The 20,678-nt window shown below is 42.2% G+C and overlaps 1 protein-coding gene across 1 annotated transcript in view; it reads left to right on the top strand.

Annotated features, from left to right (window-relative positions):
• Positions 1-20,678, top strand: part of COL4A2 (collagen type IV alpha 2 chain) — a 230,081-nt gene that overhangs the window by 162,815 nt on the left and 46,588 nt on the right. Inside the window, exons 20-27 of the mRNA XM_050946942.1 lie at positions 117-272; positions 5,888-5,980; positions 6,354-6,517; positions 11,576-11,648; positions 11,745-11,851; positions 14,342-14,543; positions 15,365-15,412; positions 16,224-16,286. Of these exons, the coding sequence (XP_050802899.1) occupies positions 117-272; positions 5,888-5,980; positions 6,354-6,517; positions 11,576-11,648; positions 11,745-11,851; positions 14,342-14,543; positions 15,365-15,412; positions 16,224-16,286 (906 nt within the window). The remainder of the gene's footprint in view (positions 1-116; positions 273-5,887; positions 5,981-6,353; positions 6,518-11,575; positions 11,649-11,744; positions 11,852-14,341; positions 14,544-15,364; positions 15,413-16,223; positions 16,287-20,678) is intronic.

The following is a 20,678-nucleotide window of genomic DNA, read 5'->3' as shown; positions in this document are numbered from 1 at the left end:
TGGTGGAAGTAGTTATGCCTACTTTCCCTCTATAACCTAGCATGCCTATCCTCTTAATCTGAGAGCATGTTTGAGAGATCATTCTCAATTTCTTGGGTGACGTGTTCCCATTTCAGATGGCTCTGAAAGAAGAGGTTTACGTGGAGAAATGGGTGCCAAAGGTTTTAGTGGAGAACCAGGTTTTCCAGCAACTCAGCCAGGCCCAGCAGGTAGTGATGGTAAACCAGGAATTCCAGGATTCCCCGGCCCACCTGGTCCTCCAGGAACTCCAGGTAAGTGGCTAGAGATGCTGCCAGGCCGTAAGGTCTTTGGAGAATGAACAGGTTTAATTTTAGGGAATCAGAAGTGTCATTGTTTGATCATTTTCTGACAAGGCTGCTGGCATGTCAAGTTAATAGGTCAGATTGGGAGAGGAATGGGCATTCAATGAGAGGAGCAGAATGTGGAGGAGAGTAAGTGGTTGTATGCACCTGGGCAGGAGGGAGGGTGCCAGAAGGACAAAGAAACACAGGAAGAAAGATGTGTTCACCTGATTTTTCAAACATTACTAACTAACCCTGGAACACATATCTGGTTGGTTGGTTTTGTGGTTTTTCTCATGGTTTGGATTTTTCAGCAGAGAAATTTTGCATAGCTCAAGTTTTGAGCAACAGGTATCCACCATTGCTAGAGTTCCTTTTGTTCCCGATGTATTTTAAATAGTTGTGTCCATAGTTAAGTATGAAGGTGGCATGAAGGTGGCAAACATTAGCCATTGGTCTAGATCTGCATTGGACAGGAAGGGGTGCAGCCTTCTGACCAGCAAAAGATTTTTAAAAATGCTGATGCTGATCATTATTTAGTTGTCTAGGAGCAGTGAGGAATCTGATAGAGGGCCCTGGGACTTTCAGCCGCAGTCACAGAGCTGATTCCTTTGAATAGCAAACTGCTAGCTCCATCTCCCTTCTTGATATTTTCCTTTTTCTATCAACGTTACTTCTTCCATGCCTGGGTTACAGCTGTTCATCCAGGCACTATTCACTCAAATACTGGGACAGTTTTGTCAGGATTCTGGATATCATTTATATATTGCCGGTCAGTGGAGCTGGAACAATTTTTTATAGTGGGGGTGCTGAAGGGGAAAGCCATGTTTTTGGGTTGGTATTACTACTTTAAGCCAGGGGGTGCACCTGTACCCCCAGTTCCAGCACCTAAGTTGCTGGTTCTATGTTGAAGACAGTAGTGTCTTGCCATATCCTCTAGAGGTCTTATGTATGCACTGACCATGAAGAATTTGTGATTTCTTCCTGTGAAGTCGTCAGGGAAAAGTAACTCTTTGTGATCTACCTGAGAAGAATGGTCTAAGACAGCGGATTTCAGTTCTGTCCAACCCCACTATGTCTCTGCTTAATGAGCAGTATCTAGTGATCAGTCATGTTGAAAGATAACCATGCTAATACTGCTAGATGTTTTGATATCTCTCCATGGCTAAAGGAAAATAATCCAGCAGTCCCGTCTAGGATATGAACATAAAAACATGGCTTTAAATATTTTTTTTAACTTTCACTGAGGAAAGGATTGTGGACTAGATCCTGGCTTGTGATACAGTAGACCATTTCACATAGGTACTATAAAACTGCCGTAAGTAGTCTGCTGAGTGTTCCCCTAACATGGAATAGCTACATCATCAAAGCATCCCCACCCCCAAAATAGGAGGAGGGTCTGGAATGCTGGTAGGGCCAGAGTGTGATGTCCTCTCAGCAAGCCAGTGAAATCTGGAGCAATGTTGAAGCTGCTCCAAGTTATACCATGGTTTGAAACAGATCATGGCAAACCCAAAGATGAGGTAGGGGAGAGTGTAAAGGATTGTGAACCAGATAGCTTAAAGTCACCTTTCCACTGAACCGAGCAAAACTCTGGCACAGCTGGGGACATAGGCTTATGCATTGACTGAATTTACAGAGTAAACCCATGCAGTATACTCATTGTAAATAAGCTCTCATTAGTATGCCGTGGAGTTGTAAATTTTAAGTATTTAGAAATATTTTAGATGTACTGTATTATGTCAAATGTGGTACAGCCAATTCATGTCAATAATACTGCAGTTATTTACTAACGGAAATTGCGGTAGCACCTCTGAGCCTCAGAACCTATTGTGCTAGGTGCTGTAGAAATACAGAACAAAAAGGCTGTCCCTGCCCCAAAGAGCTTACAGCCTAAGCATAAGATGAGAAAAAACAGGTATATACAGACAGATGGGGCTGCACACGGAACCAGTGAGACAATACTGATCAACATGATAGGCAGGGACACCAGTACAACAGCTGCATAACCACTGTCAGGCAAAAAATCTGAAGGAGGACAATGAGGTGGCTTTGTGGTTGCTTACAGGGCGCACACCCCAAGTGTGATGGTTAGTTTTACATTTGATGTGATGGGGAAGGGGGAGCCGCTCAAAGGAGGCAAAGCAATGAGCTAGCAAAATTATCATGTTTTGAATGGATACAAGCAAGAGCTGTGTTTAGGCTGAGTTTAAGCTGACAGGTGGACATCCCAGTGGCAATGTCACATAGACAGGCCGATACTTTTTAGTTTGGAAAGAAAAAGACCAATCTGGAGTAGAGATGCACATGAGAGTCATCAGCATAAAGATGATGATTGAATTTGTGTTTGTGCATGAGATGGCCCTCTCCTCTTCTACATCTTGTCCCTGGGCAAAGGAGGGAACTCTGTGGAGGGAGAATAAGGAGGATTCTCCAAAGTACACGCTGAAGGAGCAGCTAGAGAGGTAGGAAGCAAACCAGGAGAGGACTGTGTCATGAGACCTGAGGAAGGGCAGATTTCAAGAAAAGTATGGTGTTGATTACAGATTGCTCTCGCCCCTTGCTCCACCGATATGGCCACCAGGTGCCCGTTATCTACCGGGTAATGAGCGTTGGAATAGGGCGGAGGTTCGATCACTGGATGCCCCGGGGGGGGGTGACAAGTGCCCAAGGGCAGTGACGGGGATAACGCAAGCAATCAGGCGTAGTGTTAAAAATTAAGGATTTATTAAAGGAGTCACAGATAAGGATAAGGGATAACACAATTAGTTACAGCTTGGGCTTACAATATAATACTAGAACAAATAACACAAACACTACAATTACAAATAGAAGTTGGCCCTGGTATTTTTCTAAGTCCCAGTAATTATTCAGGTCGTCCCAGGGGTTAATAAAAGTGATATTGGTGCTGTTAGTACTCATAAATGCAGCAACTAATCTTAGTAGACACAAATTGCTAGGCTCAACTGGTCCCCCTTGCGTTCAAGGTTTCCTGGTCAACGGGTTTCCCCTAGCAGGAGCCTTGGGGCGGCTGGAACCAGTCTCTGCCTCTTATCTAACAACACAGATATCCTTAACAACTAATTATACTTACACATACAAACCACAAAAGTTTCATTACGGCCGGCAAGCAGTCAGGCTCTGGGGAATGCGTGAGCCAGGAGAGAGCCAGGTTGATCAATCCTGGATACGGTTCGACGGGAATTCGAGTTCTCTCTCCCCCCGTCCCCAGGAGGGGGTCAGGAATATATAGCGAATTTTTCGTCATAATTTGTGATAAGCCAATTGTGGGGTTGCGAGTGGCTTATGCCCATACAAGGGAGGCAGTCGGGCCCCTACATCCTTACCCAGGTAGCAACCGTCGTGAGGGGAACTTCGTCCCTTCAGACCGGCTGACCACAAGGCTGCTTTTCCTGTTACAAGTTCTGCTTTCCAAGCAGCTACATGATCAGTGGCAGCTATGGGGGCTGGGGGAAAAATCCGTTGGGGGTGGAGGCCGGGGCACTAGCTGCCTGGCCCTAGGGCCCAACTTGGGGGTCCAACATATGGCTGATGGTGTCAAAAGTAGCTGACAGGTAAAGGATGATGAGAATAGAGTATCTGGCTAGGAAGAGATCTTTAGAGACTTTGGTGAGAGCAGTTTCAGTGCAGTGCAAGAGGCAGAAGCCCAACTGGAGAAGGTCTAGGATGAAATAGGAGGAGAGGAATTCGAGACAGCAATTGTAAAATTATGTTCTATGACAGGGGTAGGCAAACTTTTTGGCAGGCCAGGAATGCTCACAAAATTGAGGTCAGGGTGCGGAAGGGTATGAGGGCTCTGGTTGGGGGTGCGGGCTCTGGGGATGAGGAGTTTGGGGTGTAAAAGGGTGCTCTGGGCTGGGACCGAGGGGGTTGGAGGGTGGGAGAGAGATCAGGGCTGGGGCAGGGGTGCAGGTTTTGGCTGGGAGTGTGGACTCTGGGGTGGGGATGTGGATGAGAAGTTTGGGGTGCAGGAGGGTGCTCCAGGCTGGGATCAAGGGGTTTGGAGAGTGGGAGTGGGATCAAGGCTGGGAAAGGGGGTTGGGGCGTGGAGAGAGGCTCAGGGGTGCAGGCTCCAAGTGGCAATTACCTCAAGCAGGTCCCAGAAGCAGTGGCATGTCCCTTCTCCGGCTCCTACGCGGAGGCGTGGCCAGGTGATTCTGCATGCTACCCTATCTGTAGGCATCACCCCGGCAGCTCCCATTGGAGCACTTAGGTGCCAGATCAGGGCCATGCTGCTGCTTCCGGGAGCCACATGATATGGCCCCCAACCCCACGCCCCAGCTGGAGCTCGCTGGCCAGCTTAAAACAGCTCGCAGGCCGTAGTTTCCCCAACCCTGTTCTATGAGCTTAGAGACAAAAGGGAGAGGGGAACTGGGTGATAGTTGAAGAGGCAAGTGGGTCTAGGGTGGGGTTTTGTTAAGGTGGGAGAGACTAAAGCACCCTTGTATTGTGCGGGAAAAGAGCCAGAGAAGAGTGAGAGGTTAAGGAGAAGAGGAAGGGAGGAGACAAGAATGGGAGCAAAGGCGATAAGGAGATGGGATGTGGTTCTGGGGGAATTGGAGGAGTTAGAGGTGAGCAGTTGAGAAACGTCTATATCTGTGACAGGAAGAGGAGGAAAGAGGGTAGGAGAGAAAGGGAATGTGAGGGGAAGGGGAAGGTCATGGCATATTTTGTCAATTTGCTCTTTGAAGAAATCTGTGAGACCCGGTAGAGAGGGAGGTGAGGGTGGGAGAAGGGATGGAGTTGAGGAGGAAGTCCAAGGTGGTGAAAAGATGGCTGGGACTGCAGGTGCAGGACTCAGTTAGGTTTGAGAAGTAGAGCTGCTTTGCGAGGAAAATGGCAGAACTGAATGAGGAAAGAACAAACGTGCAGTGGAAGGAGTCAGCCTGGTCTCAGGATTTCTGCCAGAGACACACTGCAGCAAAAGAGCAGGAGCAGAGAAGCAGGTGTTAGGGGTGAGCCTAGGCTGGGGATGGACAAGGCAGACACTGAGAGAGAGTGGCAAAAGAGAGTGAAAGAGTGGAAAAAATTGAGAAAATCAACCATATCAATGCAAGACAGAGCAGAGGAAAAGTCATTGACATTGATAGTCTGGAAGTCATATAAGAACCAGGTGGCCAGGCACGGTGGGGTGGGAGGGAAACGGACAGTATTGAGAGAGACCAGTGATGGTCAGAACGGGGCAGTTAAGCAATAGAGAGGTTAGCGAGCAGTGCTTTAAAAAGACCATGTCAAGTAAATGGCACTTTTGGTGAGTGTGAGAGTTGAACCAGGGCTGCATATCAAATGAGAAGGTGAGGGTGAGGAGATGAGAGGCTAAGGGGTGAGATGAATCACCAACATCGAAGCTGAAGTCACCAAGGAGGAGGGGGGAGCTAGGATTAAAAATCAGAAAGAAAGGCTGATGGGGAGGAGTTGGGTAGATGGTAGATGACAGGAACATGCAGGGAGAGAGAAGAGTCAGATGCAGTGGTGCTCAAAACAGGATAAAGAATGGGAAGGAGGGCAGGAAGGGTAAATATACAAGACATTAATGCTGTATTTCAAATTCATTAACCACATAGGCTATCCTTTTGGACTGAAGGGACGCCAGGGGGATCCAGGTGAGGCGGGCAGCCAAGGTTTCCCTGGGTTCCGAGGACAAAAAGGATTGAAAGGTAAGACAGTACAAATAGTGGGCCAAATCCGGAGGTCCTTATCATCCAAAACGTTCGTTGTGCTCTGTGTGAGTTTTGCCTCAGCATGATCTGAACTAGGACTGCAGAATTTGACCTAGTGCTAACACAGTAAGAAAAATATCTCATCGGGCTATTTCTTTTCCCCATAAAGCACTTCTTTTATATACTTACGTCTTCATTAGGGATCAATTCTGGTCCCACTACTGTAAATTGGAGTTTTGTCACTGACTTCAACAGGGCCATGAACCCCAATGTATTAAAATTACATTGCCTAAGATTTCTCATAATAAATTCTTCCAAATGTTTGTTTTCAATGACCTTCTATGTTTTCCTCCCTCCCACGTTTCTTCAGGTGAAACAGGGGACTGTAAATGTATTGAAAGTGAGGAAGCCAGACGGGGTCCTGCTGGTCCACCCGGTCCACCAGGTTTTCCAGGCCCAACTGGACAGCCTGGACGGAAAGGAGATGTTGGAGATCAAGGTCAGCATGGTCTTCCAGGCTTCTCTGGTGCAAAAGTAAGTTATTTATTTCTTTAATCCATTTTTTTCAGAGACATACTAGAGCTTGTCAGCAAGAAAAATTGCTTGTTTTCACTGCAACTTTTCTTCAATATTCATATTTTTGCTTTAAATATTGATGAAAACCCAAATGTTTTTCATGAAAATGGATTTTTTGGCAAATCAAATCATTGTTCATCAAAAAATGTTTCAAAGAAATTTTTTCAACCAGCTCTAATAAATCCACTGCTAGCTGACAAGATGATGCTAATGCCAGTAAGGGTGGGTTTTAATGTTGTTTCTAACAAAATACATGTGTCTAGCTGCTGAATTTTGAGGATCTTATTTATGATTTTGAAATAGAATATCAGGGTTGGAAGGGACCTCAGGAGGTCATCTAGTCCAACCCCCTGCTCAAAGCAGGGCCAATCCCCAACTAAATCCCCAAAGGGCCCCCTCAGGGATTGAGCTCACAACCCTGGATTTAGTAGGCCAATCCTCAAACCACTGAGCTATAGGCTTTCTATAGTATGTCTTCTTAAAAGCCACAAATCAATAATTTTTGTGCTGTTGATAAAATAACTACCTTACCAACAATTGTTTAAGAACATAACATAAGAACAGCCATACTGGGTCAGACCAAAGGTGCATCTAACCGAGTATCCTGTGTTCTGACTGCTGCCAATGCCAGGTGCCCCAGAGGGAATGAACAGAACCAGTAATCATCAAGTGATCCATCCCCTGTCCCCCATTCCCAGATTCTGGCAAACAGAGGCTAGGGACACCATCCCTGCCCATCCTGGCTCATAGCCATTGATGGACCTCTCCTCCATGAATTTATCTAGTTCTTTTTTGAACCCTGTTATAGTCTTGGCCTTCACAACATCCTCTGGCAAGAGTTCCGCAACTTGACTGTGTGCTGTATGAGGAAATACTTCCTTTTGTTTGTTTTAAAACTGCTGCCTATTCATTTCATTTGGTGACCCCTAGTTCTGTGTTATGAGAAGGAGTAAACAACACTTCTTTCTTCACATCAATCATGATGTTATAGACCACTATTATATCCCCCCTTAGTCGTCTCTTTTCCAAGCTAAAAAGTCCCAATCATTAATCTCTCCTCATACGGAAGCTGTCCGTAACCCTAATAATTTTTTTGCCCTTTTCTGAATCGTTTCCATTCCAACTTATCTTTTTTGAGATGGGGCAACCACATCTGCATGCAGTATTCAAGATGTGGGAGCACCATGGATTTATATAGAAGCAATATGATATTTTCTGTCATGTTATCCATCCCTTTCTTAATAATTCCCAACATTGTTAGCTTTTTTTCCTGCCACTGGATATTGAGTCGATGTTTTCAAAGAACTATCCACAATGCCTCCAAGACCTCTTTTGCTCACTCAGAGGGAATATATTGTATCTGTTATACCAGTGATTCTCATCAAACTAGCTTTGTTGTTCTTCACTCTGGAAGTTCTGATACCATACCTAACAAGGCTGATCCTGCTCCCACTAAAATTCACTTTACACCTCTGTTGCATATCTGTTTTAATAACCACTTCTAGATTACAGTGTTCTACATAAAATTGGAATTGGGCTTTGTGAACTGGATCCTCAATGAGACTGAGACTCTTGTTTTAGCAATGGATTTTTTGTAGAGCTGGTTAAAAATGTAGTTTATTTTAACAAAAACATTCAAAGAAAAGGATAATTTTTCATTTGTATCTAATTTTTAATGGAATTTGTCAAGCTTTCAATGGAAAACTAAAACCCAACCAAAACTTATTTTTTGTTTTACAACAACTGAAAACCAAAATTTGGCTTGGCTATTGGTTGTCCTAAACAAAAATAACAAAATTGATTTTTTGAGTCTTCTTCAAAAATTTTCTTTAAGGAAATTTCCACCCCTCAAAACACATTTTTGACTAAAATATTTTCAACCAGTTGTAGGAGTTTGCCCAAAGTTTTACAAGTAATATTTCTCTTTTATAACTGAAAATCTTCAATAACTTTGGTCCAGACTTTACTTTTAGTTGCAGCAAAATCAGGAGTAACTGTGTAATTCATTGGACATATTCAGTCAATTATATTGAATGACACTGAATTCATTAGATTTAGTCCCGATTAACATAAATATAAGTGAAAACCAAATTTGACCCAAAGTGACTGAAGATACTGAGCATGAAAGAAAGAGAAATATTAGCTGTAAAACTTTGGGCAGGCACTTAACGCTAAAATACATTGTATACGACCTTTCAAAGCAAAAAATAGAAAAGCTAAAATCACTTCACTAATATAGTGCAGTTTCTCCAGATTTACAGCCATTTAACTGAAGACAGAATTTGGCCTCACATTAGATTCAAGGCCTTCCTTTGCCTTTAAAAAAGAACATCTGAAATACATATCTCTACACTGGTATCTAAGGGCTTGTCTGTACAAATGGCAAGCTAGGGTCTAAATCTACGCTGCACTAACTTTCCACACATTAAGTATCCATGTGGACCCTGCTGCCATGGTCTAAAGTTCCATAGTGCATTTTGACCTATTCCCATATGAAAGTGGGGTAGATCTAAGCGCACTATGGAACTTCTAGGGTAGTGTGGGGTAGATTTAGACAAGAGCTTGCCATGAACTAAGTGTTTGTGTAGACAGGCCCTAAGATATCACTTTGCTGACCATACATTTAAATGCAGCTTGTAAATATTAGTTGAGAAATCAGCTTCTATATATCACAGATTTGGTCTACACAAGAATTTATGGAAACGTGATTCTGTACGTTTCACGTATTCAGCAACAGAGAAATAGTTTCCATGTGTACTTTGGAGCCAAGAACAACTTGGCTTCATTTCATACTGAAGGAGAACTACACAAAAAGACAGAACTAGGGGTGCAAAAGGATACTATGCACTAGTAATTGATTTGCAGCATAAGTCTTCTAAGCAAAATTAAAATGGAACAGGACAATTTACTTCATATTCTGTGTACTGTGGCACAAAAGTAAAAGAAAGGTAGGGAAATCCATCATACATGGCTCATGGACTATTCAGCAATAATATGTTTGTTCACAACAAAAAACAGGTGATATGACCATCTACTGGTGCATAAAATGTTTGAATCTATAGCCTCCAGGACCTAACACCTGCCTTATTTTTGGCCTTTAAACTAAGTCCCCGGGGCTGAAATCGCCATAGCTACCATGCTAGATGAACTTCCTTGGGACGGGCTTTGGTGCCCAGACCATTGAATTTCAGCTTTAGATGGGTACCAGGATGATGTTGATTCCTGACCTGATCTTGGAAGGCCCTATAGTTTAGGGTAAAATAGAATTTATCTGCTAAGCATGCTTATAGAAATAAGAATGGAAGTTGTTGAAGCTGTAACAGCAAGTATTTAATATATTTATTAAAAATAGACTTGGTTACAGGACTTATGAAATTTAAGTGTTAAAAGCTTAGAGTGAAGCCTAGTAGAAGTTGGCAGTGGGTATAAGATAGCACAAGTATCATGTGCTTGGCTGAAAGCTATAAAATGATACGAGCTTGAACTAAGGTTATATAATTTAGGAGTACATATCTTGTGATAGTTTACCAATGCATTTGGTGATAAACAGGTAAACCACAAACAATAGCATATTAGGGACTTTTTGTAGTAAGAGCTAGCCACATTGATATATCAAAACTATTGGAAAAGGGACTGACACAAATGGTTGGGTTAAGTGTCGGAAATGTAATTATAATCAACTGGAACACTGCACGTGGACATTCAGAACTCTAAAATTGGTCTAGCAGAATGCTAAATGTGAATAGGGGCCTGAGAGCTGACTAGATCAGGTATGGTCCTGGATGTATGTGAGTGGAATGGGAAAAGACATGTAACAGGTTGTCAGACAAATCCTAACGGGGACACCACGATGACAACATGGGGCAACTGAGTAGGAAGCCTGTCCCAAATCCTTCCTCTTGGGGTGATCTTCACTTCCTTTTTCTTTTATCTTTGTTTCTAATGGTTTCCATAAGGTAGTAAGTATGAACAATGCAGGAACCGCTTTCCTGTACTTCTCATTCTTATACTTATTATGTATAATGATTTTTCCTATTATTTCAATTACATTTGTCTGTATTAATGAAAGCTGATAAAATTTCTGGGTGTGCTTCACCAATTTCATCTTCTTAATTAACTCTAAGTAGCTGCCTGAATAAAGAACCTGTTATTTGTGACAGATGCACTTTGCACCTTAGATTAATCCTAGGCTACAATGGCTTTGTATTCAGGAGAAAGGACCAGGAATCAGGAGATCTGAGTTTTATTCTTAGTTCTGCCACTGATTTTCTGTGTGACCTAAGGCAAGTCATTTAACCTCTTTATGCCTCAGTCTCCTCTCCTGTTAAATGTGGAAGATAATACTTCTCTACATCACACAGGTGTTGTCAGGCCCTCACATAGTATGATGCTGAGCAGAAGAAAAATCCCCATAAATAAATAAAAATAAATTCTGAGTTTTGTTTTCCTATTCCGGAAATTGGTTGCAGAATTTACCTTATTTCCCACTATAACTATAAGTAATTTGGTGTATTCCCTCAGTAGACTTTGCCCCTCCATTGGAGTCCCTGGCAATTGTAAAGCTGCCGTTACCCCTCAGAATCCAGCATACAGTGTAGATAGTGGTATTTCTACCTACCGTCCTTCTTGATGAAGCCTCCCTGGGGTTATGAGGCCAGGCACATGTACACTGCACCTTCCTGCACCAGCAGGAACAAATCTGGACCACTATTATTTTATATACTTCCATAGGAGTTCATGGCATCTTACAGATATATAAGAGGACAAGTTCCTTGTTCCAAGGAGTTTACTATCTAAAGTAGAGAGACAACACACTGATTAAGGATCAAGCACAAAAATGGGAACACCGGAGAGAAAATCATTAATAGACAGTGATGTGAAAGAATTACGTTTTGAGGAGCTTTTTGAAGAACAACAGAGGGTCACTTGGCACACAGGTTTACTTTTAACTATCGCTTTTCCATTTGTTTCCTGAATAAAGTTCTGATTAACTTTATTTAAAATGGGTATCCACAGGGATTTCCTGGTGCAGTTGGATTTCCTGGGCCAAAAGGGGAGAAGGGAGACCCTAGATATGTTACAGCAGAAGGTAAAACAAGCAATCTACTTCCCTTGCAATTTGCAAATTGTATGTAAGCCTTTTGTCCAATGCAGGAGTAATTTCACATTGAGAGCACTTCTTTAGGTACCAAAGGAGACCCAGGAGATCCTGGACTATCTGGCATTAAAGGTGAAGATGGGTTTCCAGGAAAAGATGGCATAGATGGCTTACCAGGGCTTCCTGGCCTTCCAGTAAGTAACAACTATATCCAATATTTGCCTACCATATTTAATTACAGACTTCTTTAGTTCAGCATCTCATAACTGAGCTGTTCTCCATACCTACATCATAAATTATGATCCTATCTTCACTGGTTGCTGATGCATTCACGTATCAGATTTACATGTTATATTAATTATTTTCCATTCTTTTCCCATTTTATTTAAGCAAATTAATACCAGTTTATATCCCAGACAGGTCAGTTTGCTCCATCAATGATTTATTATTGGTTTTCCCTCCTTTTAAACTTACGTGAAGTTATTTCACACTGAATATATCTTAAGAGCTACATGGTCATCAAATGAAGCTATGGAGAGGCAAAAATTAATCGCAGATCAGCTGCCTGACAGTGCATATTATGCTTGCACTAGGATGATGCACCCTGAAAACATAAAGTCATCACATATTGACACAGCACTGGGCTCAGACATCATAACTAGAAATGGGCCAGACCCAGAGCATCAAATCTGAATGCCAAAAATTGTTGTCATCAGTCAAATCTAAATCTGAAAAGGATCTATTTTCTGGTTCATTGTGACGCCAATCTTGAAAGAATTGTTATTCTCATATTTTGGCTCAAGATGGCAGAAATGTCATTAGAACAGCAGATTAAGAAATAGCTGTCATTTTGTAACAAAATTATATGAAAGCTCTCAAGATTTCAGAACTGTTGTAACATGAGCCCCAGCCTAAATCTAATTTGGGTTCAAACACCAGACCTGACCCATTTCTATTGTAATGATTCCTCTCTACAACTCCATTTGACACTTTCTACACGATCCTGCCTTTTCTGCCCTAGTTGTTCTGTCTTCTATAAGAAAGGGATCATGCTGTTTCTTCTCTCTCCCATTTCTCCTTACTTGATTGCTTGGGGAGATGTGAAACGATGTTGCTCACACTCTGATCAACTTACACAATGCTACCTGCCTGCCACACATTTCTTGGCAGAGTAAGCAGCTCTCCGATCAAACCCACAGACTCCCCAAAAGTCACATTCAGCTTTGCAGCCACAGGTGGTGTATGACTGGTTCACATAGCCCAAATGATGTACATTCACTGGCCTTAACCCTCTCTAGTGGAATGTTCTGTCAATGGATGTTTGTTTATTTCATTGGTACCATCCCTGGTTATACATCTTGGGATGGGTTTGGTCACAGAGACCACCTTGGGACTGTCGCCTGATGTGTTGAAATTACCTCTGAGCCCATTTTCTCAGCCAGCTTGGGACTTCCAGAACCTTGTCTTGTTGAGCCAGACACACTAGTCTGCTGCAACACAGACCCAGGGTTTGGGCCACGCTCCCAAAGCTGCAGACTTAACTGAAAACAGTTCAGTAGGTTACCTGTCTCTCGCACCCAGCTCCCAATGGGATCCAAACCCCAAATAAATCCATTTTACTCTGTATAAAGTTTATATAGGGTAAATTCATAAATTGTTTGCCCTCTATGCCACTGATAGAGAGATATGCACAGCGGTTTGCTCCCCTAGGTATTAATCACTTTTTCTGTGTTTATTAATAAACAAAAGTGATTTTATTAAGTATAAAAAGTAGGATTTAAGTGGTTTCAAGTAATAACAGACAGAACAAAGTAAGTCTCCAAGCAAAATACAGCAAAAACATGCAGATCTAAGCCTAATACATTAAGAAATTGAATACAGGTAATATCTCACCCTCAGATGTTTCAGAAAAGCTTCTTTCACAGACTAGACTCCTTCCTAGTCTAGGCCCAAATCTTTCCCCTGATACAGTCATTTCCTCTGGTACACACATCTCAGGTGTCAAGCAGGGCTTTTCTCATGACTGGCCTCCTCCTTTGTCCTGCTCCATCCCCTTTTATAGTTTTGGCACAAGACAGGAATCTCTTGTCTCTCTCAGTCCCACCCCATCTTCTAAATGGAAAAGTATCAGATTTAAGATGGATTTCATTATCAGGTGACATGGTCACATGTCACTGTAAAACCCCTAGTCTCCATTCCCCATGGGCTGGCCCACACATACACAGGAAGGCTTTCAAGTAACTAAGGCCATTTACAACTGATCGTTTCTGGAGCACCCTTTATGGCCTCCACTTAATATGTTTACAACAGTGATACAAGTTTATATCTTATTCTCCTAACTCCAGATATAGAAATAATACATGCAAACAAATAGGATGAACACATTTAGTAGATTACAAGCTTTCTAATGACACCATACAAGGGGTATTTAGCGTAAAGCATATTTCATATTCATAAGCATACTTCCATAAAGCATATGGAGTGCAATGTCACACATCTACGTTAACATGTTACCTTATAAAGATTTTTTGCTGATGTCATCCTTGTAAATGGCCATGATACATGGAAACTGACCATCTACCAATTACTAATAATAAGAAAAAATGTTTAATTGTTTGGGTGAGGTTTATTCTTATACAAAGTCAAAGTGCCCATCTCTGTATATTTAATCTGTTTTCCCATAGGGTGATGGTGTGAGAGGTTCACCAGGTGACCCTGGTTATCCAGGACTACAAGGGGAAAAGGGCTTTCTGGGAGATATTGGTCTGCCAGGTGCAGGCTTTCCTGGCCCGAAAGGATACCGTGGCCCTCCAGGTGACATTGGAACATATGGAAATCCAGGGCTTCAAGGTCCCCCAGGTCCTCCAGGTGCTCCTGCCCAATTAGGTATGTGTGATCACATGTCTCTTATGTTAAAGTCATTAGAGATCAGTACTGAGTCATATACAAAACATCATGTAAATCTACTCACTGACAAGGCAGTATAGGATAGTGTATGAATAAGAAGGAGTTTGTTCTGTTATTTGATCAGAAATCTAACAGAAATACTTCAATAGTTTCCTTTCAGATATTTAAATAAAATTTACAAATTTGGCACTATTAGCTAGTAAAACCTTAACTTTTTTGAGTGAGGGGAAAGAACATATTACTTATACATACCATGCATTGTGGCTGTCTTTCCTCGGGTCGGTCCCAATCAAACCTACTCCATTCATTGACTTAAGATAAGACAGAAGCTTGAACCTGCCCTCTGCTCCTCATCAGGGCATAAATATTGATCCTTTGCAGCTCTCTGACCCCCTCCTGGTCTGGGATCTTGGTACCCAACCAGAGGTCCCCTCCGTTGCTAGACTGCAAGGCTAGCACTTTTTGTGTGTAAAGAGAAGGGAGAGGAAGGTCTGTCATTTCTTATTTCTCACTGTATATCAAAAACAAATATTTTACTTCATTACATGAACTCTCCTTTGTTAGAATTAGATGCGGCTCACCATGTTTCCAAGTATTTTAAAATGAGTGGCTGCCTTTTCATTCTTTAATTTATGAGAATTATCCAGTGCACAATAATTTAGACACAGTGTATCAACTGATGCTGTAATAGACATCTGCAGTTAGAACTGAGAAGTTTGGGTTTTATAATTTTTAACATTTTGTTTAAAATGCTAAGAGCCTATCTTGCTTGTTTCTCTTTTCTCATACTTCCCTGGTAGATTGTAACCAAGTTACTGAAGATCAAGGCATCAAGACAGTTTGGTCAGGTATAGTACAGAAATAAGATTCTTGGAAACATTTTAATATTTAGATCTATGGGGCACCTACAGCATGACAGTGTGCTTACTGATTCCTGGTGACTAATTTTGATGTTGCCATTTCTTGGAGATAGCTCCATCTGTAAACAGCTTAATATTCAGGTCACAAATAATGACACTTTCGCTATGCAACTAATCAGTAATTTGGTCGTAGCATATGTTTTTAAATTAATGATGTTTCATCTTTGCAGATCAAAAACTATTTGTTCATTACTCCCTTGAGTTTATTGTGATTAAAAAAAACAATTATCACATGGCTTGTAATAACAATCTGAAATTACAAATAACAGAAATTAGATTCCGAAGACATTTCACAAGTACAGTGTAGCAAACCATTTGTGAGAAGTACTCTATGTTTAGGTAAAAAGTATCATGCAATTTGGTATTTAAAGGAACAAGTACTCTAGTTTTCACGTGCAACTGAATTAATTTTTTTGATTTTAAATTAACTCCAGAAAAAAGTGAGCTGCCATTTTGAAAATTTGGCAAGTGTTATAATAACATCTGAGCTCTTCACTGTTATTAGCACAGCAAAGGTTCCAGTGGAATAAAATGCACAACTTTTCTTAATTCATTGTCAGCATGAGCTATGCTGCACATTGCTATATAAAAATGATTAAATAAAACTTTCAATTTGTATCGTTTTACTAATGGAAATAATTGCTAAATTTAATCATAGTATGGTTATTGTAAGTCACAAAAACAATGAGAGATACAGCAGATGAGTATGTGGAACTCCACTGATAATGTTTATTTGTAGGGGCAGAATGCGTGAGAGCACCAAAAGGATCCCCAGGAAAGCCAGGATTGCCAGGAGCTATAGGTAATGTTGTGCCTTTACTTTTGAAACATTTCTTTACTTTACACACTACATTTGTAATTAGCTTTTGCTAAACCTGACTGTAGTTGTGCCCTTAGACTAAATATATTTTAGAAATGAGAATAAAGGAGACTTAAAATTTAGGGGTGGGGTGAGACAGACAAAGGAAAATAGATACAAAGTGTATGATATGTAATGGCTGCACCACACGAATTAATCCTCTTCTTACTCATGAATTTCAATACTGTTGACCCTGCCAGCAGGTAGGGGATCTTGGGGGACAACTACTGCACTGGTGGGGTGCAAAATAAACTTTATTAAGAAAATGCAAAAACAGGGAAAATTCAATAGTGAGGGGTATGGGGTTTGTTAAGGTAGACAATTGGGGAGGGGTTTCTTTTAGTAAATAGTATAGGGGGTTTCGATAGTGGGGTACAATACAGTGGGGTACAATACAGTTGGTAACCAATTAACACTGAAGTATAAATGTAACAGGTAGCTAACAATTTCTGTGTAAAGGGTGTGTGTCAGCAGCATATAACCAACTAACAGTTATGGGTAAAATGTGTTAAATAACCAACAACTCTAGGTAAAAATGTGTCACAGTGGTGTAAATGTAAAATGTGAGGTGTGTCAGAGAGAAAAAGGGTAACCAATGGGGTTTTATGCTAGACTTCAGTAATACAATTGAGGTTTGGCAGCAGTAGGAACGAGGTGAACACATGGGGGAAGGGACTAAAAGAGAGAGAGAGAGAGAGAGAGAGAGAAAGGCAGTAGTAGAGGAATGAGGTTTGGGGATGGGGGAAGAGGAGCACGTGGTGGAGCAGAGACCAAAGGCAGAGGCGCTGCAGAGGGAGATTTAAACTCAGGGAGACACAGAGAGCAGACAGGTTGCAAGTTTAAACAGCAGAGAGACTGCAACGAGTGACTGGGGAGCTCGGGGGGAGACATGGGCAAGCTAGGGGGGGGGGTTAGGGCAGCGGGAAGACAAACTTAACCACAATTATACAGAACACAGCAAAATCTTATTTATGATCTAACTTAACCAAGACTACACAAATTAGCAAGTAACAGAACACAATGCAACAATTCTTTCTTAAACCTAACTTACAGAGCACAATACAAACAATTCTTTAAACCTAACTTAACCACAGCTATGCAAAATGAAATTACAACTTATCTAGACTAAGAACCCGATTCTCATAGGTGCACCTTACACGATGCCAATTCTTTGATCGGGAGGGAGAGCAGTTCCAGAGGGCAGAGTGGTGTGTGCCCAGGGTAAAGCCCCCGGGGGGTGGTGGCTGCAGCAGTGGGGCGGCTGCAAGCCGGCGGCCCAGGATACAGTCCAGGAAGGCACAGCTTAGCAGTGGCACATGCTTATTTTTAGCAGCAAAGGCGCTGCGGAGCAAGAAACAGATTACAACTACAGACCAAAGAGTTAGCTTGGGTCTGTCTGCTGGGGAAACAAGGCCAGCAGCTAGGACAGGGGAGTCTGCAAGAGGGAGTTCTTACCAATCCCCAGGACAGCAGCAAGCACAGAGGCAGGAACAGCAGTAGCATCGGAGGATGGAGAGAGGACTCGATTCGCGTACAATAATCAGGAGATCTCCAGGCACAAATTTGTTGTTCGTGGGAGGGGAGTTTAAAAACGTGGGTACACTCAAAAACAAAAGAGAGTGGGGAGAGGGCCCCCCAAACACCCCTAGCTGATCAAACCAGGTGGCAAAGCAAGGACCTTCTCCGAGGTCTGATCAGAAAATGTCCGGCTTTAAAGGCAAACTCAGGCAGTTTCCCACCAGTACTTTTGATTGGCTCCTCTTGATACAGGGGAGGAGAGAAGGCAGGGAAAGGCTGCAGGTAAGCATAGGCATGCCTGGGCATGCTCTGAGCCATGAGTATGACTCATATGCTTAATTAGTTGGCCACTTCAGGTCTTGCATTTCTGGGCAGCGCTCCCCACACCAAGCCCGGGTCTTAACAAAGGAGCCAAACAAAGAAGCAAGAAGCCCCCTCCCTAGGCAGAGCAATGGCTTCAGTTAGTCTGTACAAGCCATTCCTATGAATAGGGCTGTGACTTTAGTTAGCACAATGGCCGGGAGGGGCGGCCACACAGGACAAACAGAAAGGAGAGGGGGAAAAGGAATGCAGCAGGGGGACAGCTGTAACAGACAACTGTAACAAATCAGCCACCAACAGTGGTTTTCTCTATGAACAGTCATTACATTTAGTCACAAATCCACACTGTTTGTGAATATCATTTGGCCCCAAGGTGTAAGGAGTCGGTGGGGCTTTAAGCAGTTGTCTTTTAAGAGAGTGGCAAAAATCAAAGTAAACATGCCAGATGATATCTGCCTTCTATAGTCGAATAGATATTGGAGATGGAACAGTCCTCTATTAGAATACCCAGTTCATCCTTCTCTCCATGTAGCCTCCTCATCAATGCCATGTTTCTTTCAACTGTACCAAATGCCTTTAAAAAAATCAGTGGATTTCACAGTTTAATAAAACCACTAAGGGGGATTTTGCCCTGGTTCTATGCGGGGCATTGGAGAGTACTGAGGAGCTATCATCCCCACCCTACCCCCACACCCTTCATGCCCTGAGGAGCAGTGCGGGAACCTCGTGGATTGACGCTTCTGAGGCAGTGGGGAGAGCAGTGGCTGCTCCCCACTTGATACTCCCCACACCAGGAACCACTGGGTGAACAGAGGCAGAGTGGGGTTAAAGCCTGGCTGGACACATTACAGGGAGTATGCTAATCCCTAGAAAGGGTGTAATGAATTACTAGCCCTTGGAGCAAGTGGATGTAGTGGAGGAATTGTCACAATGCCTTCTGAGTGCTCCTCCTGGGGTCATATAATTATACACAGCCTCTTAAACAGGGCTGGGCCTAAAGTCTCAATGGAACTCTAAATAATCTAAACAGATCATCCGATGCAGTGGGATTGCATTGCTCAGCACTCCCAGCAATTTTTGTTTCCAAAACTGGTCTATCCAATTCTAGGATATCACTTCAGTGCTTTTTTTGTTTGTTTGGTTGGTTGGTTGGTTGGTATGGTTTTCTTTGAGGGGAGGGGAGGGCACGGGGGGGAGAAGGGTGGCAGGAGGTGCCGTCTGGGGCTTTCCAAACCGTGCTGATCCACAGCCACTGTATTTAACCCCTTGGAACACTGGTAACTGGCATAACTTAAAGCAGCCTTTAGTATTAGGGGAGCTTGAAGTCCATTTTTGCAGCCTTCCCTAACTGTGCCTTGCATTTTTTGGCCACAACTCTGGCCAAAGATCTGGGCTGCAGAGTTTAAGGTCAAATTTTCCTTTTAAACGAGATATAAAGTGTATTGTTGTTGTTATGGTTTAAGTAATGACTCGTTCATATTTCTTAACAGGATTTGCTATTTTTATCTCTTGTTAGTGCAGCATGTTGAATAGTTCGGATTTACATTTCTTTATTTGACTATGATACTTTGACATTGTAATCAGTGCTTCTGAAGGTGGTTTTTAATGTTGTTCAAGGTGATTTTCTCTGAAGTCTTGGTATATCTATTACTCATTAGGATGATTCAGCTCCTTTGTAATTTTATGTGAACTTTTCATTCTTCTTTCCAATGATTTTGAATGAAGTCAGATTTACTTCTTAATCACAATTCTTTCTAAACACGGATGCTTCCATGTCATCAGATATTCATGTGTGTTTTATTTTAGGCATTGGTCTGTTGTTATTGTAAACAAAGCTCCTTATCTGTGTGTCCATCTCTTGGATAAATGACTTCATCAGTTGGCATCTTTCAATACCTATAAGATCTTGCTACCATCCCCTCGGGCTCCAGACGCAGGGAGGAAGAGTACCCTGCTGATCTGTGTCAATGAATGCTGTCTTCGTAGCATTGTTTCCCTCAACCCCAAGGAATTTGAATATTGAATACTAGGAAGAGTAAATGTCCTGCTTTATTTTATACTTTTTCACAACCCACTGTTGCCATAACTCTGTCCTTGTACCCCCTTAGTATTATACAAAGTCACATTCATTTATGCTTTCACCAAATTACCAATATCTAATTTATGCTTTGTCATCTTTCATTATTGTCTTTTGGTTATAAGGTTTCCTGCCTTTTTTCAGCTAGTCTGTAACGGTGCCATGTACAATTAATGAACTGGTTCAGTGACCTATGCACCAATGACACAGTATAGCCAGAAAAGAGGCATCTTTGTAGTCTCACATCCTTAAGTCCTCTATTCCTATAAAGTTCCTAACACTGTATTAAACAGCCTGTCCTAGGCCTGTGTAACTGTTCTTAAAAAAGGGTACTCAAACTGCCTTCCCTGCTTTTGCTTGCAACTGTACATTGAAATAGATTTGGCAAAGCTTGGATTAAACTAAACTGGGTTGTGAAA

This window comes from Gopherus flavomarginatus, chromosome 1 (assembly GCF_025201925.1).
Source record: "Gopherus flavomarginatus isolate rGopFla2 chromosome 1, rGopFla2.mat.asm, whole genome shotgun sequence".
NCBI classification, from domain to species: Eukaryota; Metazoa; Chordata; order Testudines; family Testudinidae; genus Gopherus; species Gopherus flavomarginatus.
Note: the sequence above shows the minus strand (reverse complement) of the source record. Positions and strands in the feature narration are given on the sequence as shown.